Source organism: Lottia gigantea, assembly GCF_000327385.1.
Source record: "Lottia gigantea unplaced genomic scaffold LOTGIsca_42, whole genome shotgun sequence".
Taxonomy (NCBI): domain Eukaryota; kingdom Metazoa; phylum Mollusca; class Gastropoda; family Lottiidae; genus Lottia; species Lottia gigantea.
Window position 1 is genome coordinate 1,504,015 of NW_008709463.1, and position 6,644 is coordinate 1,510,658.

The 6,644-nt window shown below is 30.4% G+C and overlaps 1 protein-coding gene across 1 annotated transcript; it reads right to left on the minus strand.

The window, feature by feature from the left end:
• Positions 1–1,944: 1,944 nt before the first annotated feature.
• Positions 1,945–4,850, minus strand: LOTGIDRAFT_191775 (hypothetical protein). Its single transcript, XM_009060427.1, has 5 exons — positions 4,725–4,850; positions 4,425–4,499; positions 4,086–4,226; positions 3,487–3,717; positions 1,945–3,096 (listed from the first exon to the last, which is right to left on the minus strand). The coding sequence occupies exons 1-5, from the start codon at positions 4,836–4,838 to the stop codon at positions 2,806–2,808; spliced, it is 852 nt and encodes a 283-aa protein (XP_009058675.1). The 5' UTR covers positions 4,839–4,850; the 3' UTR covers positions 1,945–2,805.
• Between the last annotated feature and the right edge of the window lie 1,794 nt (positions 4,851–6,644).

Consider the following 6,644-nt stretch of genomic DNA (forward strand, 5'->3'; position numbering starts at 1 on the left):
TAGAAACAGTGTTAAAAGACTCAAGGATATCCTAGCTCTGAGATTGTTTCAAGAATACACAGCCTGTACTTTCTTTCAACTTAGATCGTACACTGTACACAGACTAATCATAAAACTATTGCTGAAAACTGAAATCTTGCTTTAAGATATAAACTCTTTTCTTAAATTTCCAAAAATTCAGGAATTTTCTTCATTTTTGGACAATAATGCATATTTTTCAAATAATCAATGACCAATAGAATGGTCCTTATATATTATTATACCCTGTTCAATATAATTAAATTAAAGCTTGAGATAGTTGGAATTTCTCAGCAAGTCAAATAGTTAAAACTATGAATTGCCCCTTTAATACTACTGCAGGGTAGAAATTGAAACAGATTATCAAAGATCAACTAAAAGATTTTTCACACAGCTAAAGCATAAAAGCTGGAGAATGTTTAAAGACATTTTGAGATTATTTATCATGGAACTTTCTCAAGAAATATTTTCATCGCCACTTTACAGCACCATATGAGAACTATTCAGTTGTAACCAAAGACAATAGATTCCTGTAAATCACCAGACTTAATTGGAATACTTCAAATTTTAAGTTTCTTTAAAAGCTCAAAGAGGTATTCAAATTGCTAAATATCAAATTCTTAAGATCCACGATCCACAATCTTATTTAATTAAGATGGATTTCATCAAAATTTGATCTTGTTTTAAAATTTGAAAACAAAAAAGACGTTTTTACATCACATTTCTGGTGATAGTAAAAAAAGACAACATGAACTCAGTTTGTATCCAAATAACCGTTAAAATTCTCTGAGTTTAACAGAATTTGGATATGACAGAGTAAACATACGACATACAATACATTTGACATCTTAACCTTAATTTAATCATCTTAAAAAAGGAAACAGTCCAACGATAATTTGAACAAAAGATTACTTATTCCAGGAAGATTAAAATAAGGTTAAAAAAAACAGCCAACAAACATCAGATTTCAAAAATAAGTAAACCTAAATATTAGGTTATAAGCCACAAAACTTTGTTTTTAACAATTGTAATATGGTATTGTAATTTTTTCAACCAATAGTTCGTATTTTGTAAATGTTTGAAAGATTCCTTTAAGAATTTGTTGGCTATTTTTTTATTTTTTTTTATCTAAAATATAACTAAAATAACAATGATATAATCTTTTTATATCTTTTAACTTTTGTTCATTTTTTGGGATGTTTTTAAAATGATATCTTAACATTTTTTTGGTGAAGAAAATGAGATGAAATGTGATTTTGAATGAAAAAGAATGAAAATGACAGAAGTTTTTCTTCGTTTTAGGATATTTGTACATAATGGTAATGATAATAATTACGTTATGATAAATAATAATAATAATAATAATGATGATATTACTACATACAAAACTAAACCAGTTTCTACCTAATTTACTAACAGGCTGTAATAGTCCATAGTTATCAAGGATTTAGAGTCTATTTTGAGTACAATTTTGCAAGCACTGATCAAGAATTCATAATTTTTTTCGTCTGTTCCATAAGGAATATCAATTCAAAATTAAACTGCCTTTTTTCAAAATAATAAGTTTCAATATTAGTGTATATCAAAAATTATGGTTTCACAAAAGAAACTATTTTATAATTATGGACGTTTTGTATAAATAATGTCTTCCAAATTTCATAAATCTCTGAGTAACAACATGATTCAAGTTCTGTTTTAATATTTCTAATTTTTTCAAGAAATAATTTGAAATGTTTTGTACTATTACCAACCTCAGATAAATAAATTATTACAAGCGACTAAACTTTAACAAAAATCACCACTATCCATATTTTTAACGCGAACGATAACAATAAAATACTTTTCCTTAAAATATTTAAAACAATTAACTAAAAACTAAATATTTGAATAAATACATAAAAACAAAAGAACAGAATAGTTTTTTTCCTAAAAACATCAAATTACTAAACCTGTCTTTAAAATTAGAACCACGTTTAATTAACTTATAATTATTAATCACCACAAAAGCCTACATTTCCTAAGTGCTGTAGGCCTGTTTTCAAATACCTTAGGAATTTATCTTATTCTCCACATAAGCCTATATTTTCTAAGCGCTGTGTTTTGAAACACCTAAGGATGAAGCGATTTACAAAAGCCTGTTTATGAATAAAAAATGACACCATCAATCACCATTTCACCCATCATTCAACATGTATCATGATATTAATAGCAGCCTCTTCCCGGACATGAAAATGATTTTAAAGCTTTCAATAAACATACAGACCCTTCATACTCCATTCATTAAACTGTTCAAGCCATCACACATTTAAATGGAACCAAACAAGAAGATGATTTAAATTTTAGAATGGTGTTAAAAAAACCAAATTTTCCAAATAAACCCTTCCTTATGATTTTCGAATGACCTTTGACCTTGAGATCATACGAAGGTGTGCCCTATTTATATAATATCTTCTGTTACAAAAATTTTACAGCATTCACACAAAAATATATCAGAATTTAAACTAGAACTCTTGTTTTTAAATCGAAATAGTTTACAAAATTATCTATTCTTAAATTTTACCTATACACCTTACATTGTTACAATTACAGTATCTAATGAATTCTGATTGGATGATCAAGTCACATGACTATCTATCACATGACACAGAAAACCAATCAGAATGCAGAAGAAAATTCAAATTGGTACAAGACAAATATGATACTCTTTCCCAATATATTTTAAAAGGTTATCATAAGGAATGAAGCTAGGTACAATATAACTACATAATGGATGACAAATTACGAAAGTTAGTTAGCGAAAACAGTCGGAACAGGGGCAAATAACTCTGGCTCCATATCCTGGTGTAACTCTGAACTACATGACCCTCGTATCTGTGAAGTTTCTGACATATATTCATCATTATACAGACGTTTGATACCATCATAGATATTGTCATCTTCTTCTATTAGTTCCACCTTTCTCTTTTTAGATTTCTGAGTTGGTTTGACTATTTTCTGGTATGGTGTTATCAATTGTTGTCGAGAACTCAAATAGGTGGCTATAATTTCGCGACAATGGACCAAATTTTGAGTTTCAGTCTGAAATTGAAATAAAGAGAGTGAAAGCCAAAATTCTTTGTAAAATGAGCTCATTTAGAGGTTGGCATTACAAGTGTTCAAATAAAACGCCATGCAGTGTAAAATGAGGGAAACTTGTCTGCAGATATAGCCTCATTATATTAATCTACAACTATTCATGCAGACCGAAGCTCACAGGGTTTTGGTTTGTTGTTGCATCCAAGACTTCCACTATCACAGGAGTTAAAGATCCTTTATTCCAGCTGGTCTCAGATCAAAACCTCTTGGCATTGATCTTTCATGGATTATTCTCTTCCCATTTACAGCTGGGTCGACTGGAATAATGAGAAAACCCATAACCAACGTATCTAAGCAAAATGATGTCATTGAAAATTTGATAAGTTTACTTACATTTGTCATTTTCTGTATAATAGAAATTAAGTTGAACCAGCCAGGTACAAACTGTTCTAATTCTAAACTTAACATAGCAACGACAACTGTCATTGGACGAAATGCCAGTAATCGATGTTCTGACAGACATGTCATTAGTTTACGTACTATAGTTGACATGTGATGTGAGGGGGTCATATATTTCACGCCTGACAGTAGTTGAGGGTGGTGTTGTAGTAATACAGCATGAATCTGAAATAACATGGTTTCATATTAAGAATGAAGTTTTTTATTGTAATGCATCAAAAATATGCAAAGTGGTGATTTTTGTGCGAAGGTTCACCATTTTCTTGGGTTGATTTGGGTCTTGATTATATGTAAATAGTCTTCAGAGTACTACAACTGTATGGAAATTGTATAATTTCTCCAAATACCTCAAATGTTTCTATTTCTATATTTGTCTTTTCTATATGTGACAGAATCTCAAGAAATGACGACCATTCTTTTTAACTTTCAAACGTAGATAATTCTGAACACACGTGGATTTGAAGACTCAAATTTCGATGGTGAGCTGTAGACACCATTACTGATTAACATAGCTAAAAAATAGATCTACTTACAATATGTAAAGAATCAATGGATGATGTAGTTGGTAAAGACCAATTTAATTTCTTCAGAATAGTCAACTCCATACGAGTTATTTCTGATAGAGAACATCCACATCCACTAGTTCTTACCATATCCTTCGTACTCGGGATAATCTGTAACAAATATACACAAAACATTGTTTATAATTATAAATTAGAGGGACTATAAAGAGGTTGAATTAAAATCTTTGATAAAAATTACATTTTCACTCAGTGAACACTGAGTGAAAATGTAATTTTGAACCAAACTTGAACCAATTTGCTCAGTCCCAGAAAGAAATGCAGGTTATGTAAACAGAAATGTTAACTTACATGATCTTCTTCAAGTGTTTTAGCTGCTAGATATACACATGTTGTTGTTACACAACGCAGGTATTTACTGGGTACCTGTAATATTACATCATTTATTTATTAATTCCTTTAATTCAAACATAGAACCTTCTGAACATATGTCAATATACTAACAGTCCTATCGAATATAACAAAATTTCATCTCCAAGATAAAGAGTTGTCTATGTTCATACTATTGGAATGATATGAAGTTTTATATTCTACTTTTCGGCACCTAGTTGGTCTAAAGTAAACAAGCAACACCATGAGGGAAAAACATACCTTAACAAGAGATAAAAATTTATCAAAAATGGCTACAGCTGAGCCAGCTGTTTCTGGATGAAAATGGAATTTGTTATTCAAGATGACCATACCATGTACAGCTTCATCTCGCATATCACTGGTAATCTGGAATGAATGAATGAATGAATGAATGAATGAATGAATGAATGCTGAACAGTGAGCTGTGACCACTATTACTGATTAGCAGTAACTGATTGGTGTTTCAGTAAGCCATGTAATCTCTGCCTTAACTTTTATCATAACCATTACAGATGAATAATCAGGCAACAGCCAATCAATAACAGCACTATTTACTTGATGGACTCTCCAATGGTACAGTGGATGTAAAGCACAACACAAGAGTGCATGGCATTTGTTTGGTGTTCCAGTAAGCCAAACAATCCCTGCCTCTACTCATATATCATTGAATACCTTTGAATGTTTACAACTTACAATCATATTCAAATAAAGAAAAGTCATCATTTCTAAAAATGCGTAATAAAAACAATAGAGATTATAGAATCAGGTAGATTAGATAACCCAATTCCAGAATATAGGGAACTTTTTTAGAAGGTTCAATTTTAGTTCAAGTTCAATTACCTGTTAAATCAAGTTTTAAAGGGGAACAGTCAATATTTTGGGGGGTTCAGTTGGGTCTTGAAAAAATGTTAATGCCTGCATCTAAAATTTTGCCATAACCTGCAACATCCCTGATTAAAAGATATCAAACAGGAATTTTTATTTTTTGTTAAAATAACACTGATAACATCTGTTATATGGTTGCTAGGTAACCAATATAATAATTGATAATGAGAATATCTGATAAAAATATTCATCACCACCAGAAATACCTTCAATGGTTCATTAACTCTTGATATCATCTCTTTAATTCCTATACTTATAGCACATTTTAAATTTAAAATCAATATATCATACATGAGCTAGATCAAGATGGCAAAAATCAATAGAAATATTATAAATGAGCTGAGATCAACATGACACTATTAGCTATTCATGCTATGTGGAGCCTGAAAAGAGATGCCAAGTTGATATGCCCAGTCAAAGAGAGTTACCAGGATGTCTGAATGGGCGTTAGATGCCCTGAATGGACAGTAAGTATTATGCATGGGGTATAACTATCTAATTTAAATAGGATTACTATTTCATTTCATTATTATTTTTTTGTTGGTTTCCATTGTAATCTAGCGAGATTTATACCAAGGTTTCGTATTGGTGATGGTTTAAGCTATTTATAGCAGATTATCACACGCTACTCTCCCGCCAATCAGAATCACTTTTACACGCAAGTATCAGCAGTCTCATAATCTCATTGGTCAAATCGTTCTACTTTGGGTTTTTCGCCATACCACAATTCAGTTGATATTTCGACACAGATTCTGCATGACGCGCTGTGATTGGTTGAAATGAACATCATCAGTGCAAGACCATGGTATAAATCTTGTTAGATTACGATGGAGGCCGACGTAAACATATTAACGAAACGAAATTGTAGTCTAGTTTGAAACACAATCTAGTCACCCTTACTGAATACCTAAAATAACTTTTGAAAAATTGTTTTCATATTCAATAACTTAGAACTGATTTGGTGTTTCTGGTGGACAAAATTTCTCATTAAATATATTGACGTTTAACAAAAAAAAAAAAATAGCTTTAACATAATTTTTGACATATTATTTTATGTTTTTTTTTGTTTTTTCTATATTATTAGTAAAGAATTATAGTATAAAATAGTAGGAGGGCCACAGCTGGAGATATTTTAATCTGTTTATTAATGATGGTAGACAAACAATACAGTCAATACCCGCCTTGAAAACAACAAAATAATAAACAATTGTTCACTTTTAAAATAAAAATTCTTTTTTTTGATGAATCATAGCTCATACAAGCTAACTTTGACCT

What these genes read in the sequence shown, in the direction of transcription:
- LOTGIDRAFT_191775 (XM_009060427.1), bottom strand. Translation starts at nt 4,838, where the DNA reads ATGCGAGATGAAGCTGTACATGGTATGGTCATCTTGAATAACAAATTC. An exon ending in CCATTGATTCTTTACATATT is followed by an intron (nt 3,718 to 4,085) that starts GTAAGTAGATCT and finishes ATGTTATTTCAG; the next exon opens with ATTCATGCTGTATTACTACA. An exon ending in TTATACAGAAAATGACAAAT is followed by an intron (nt 3,097 to 3,486) that starts GTAAGTAAACTT and finishes TTTCAATTTCAG; the next exon opens with ACTGAAACTCAAAATTTGGT.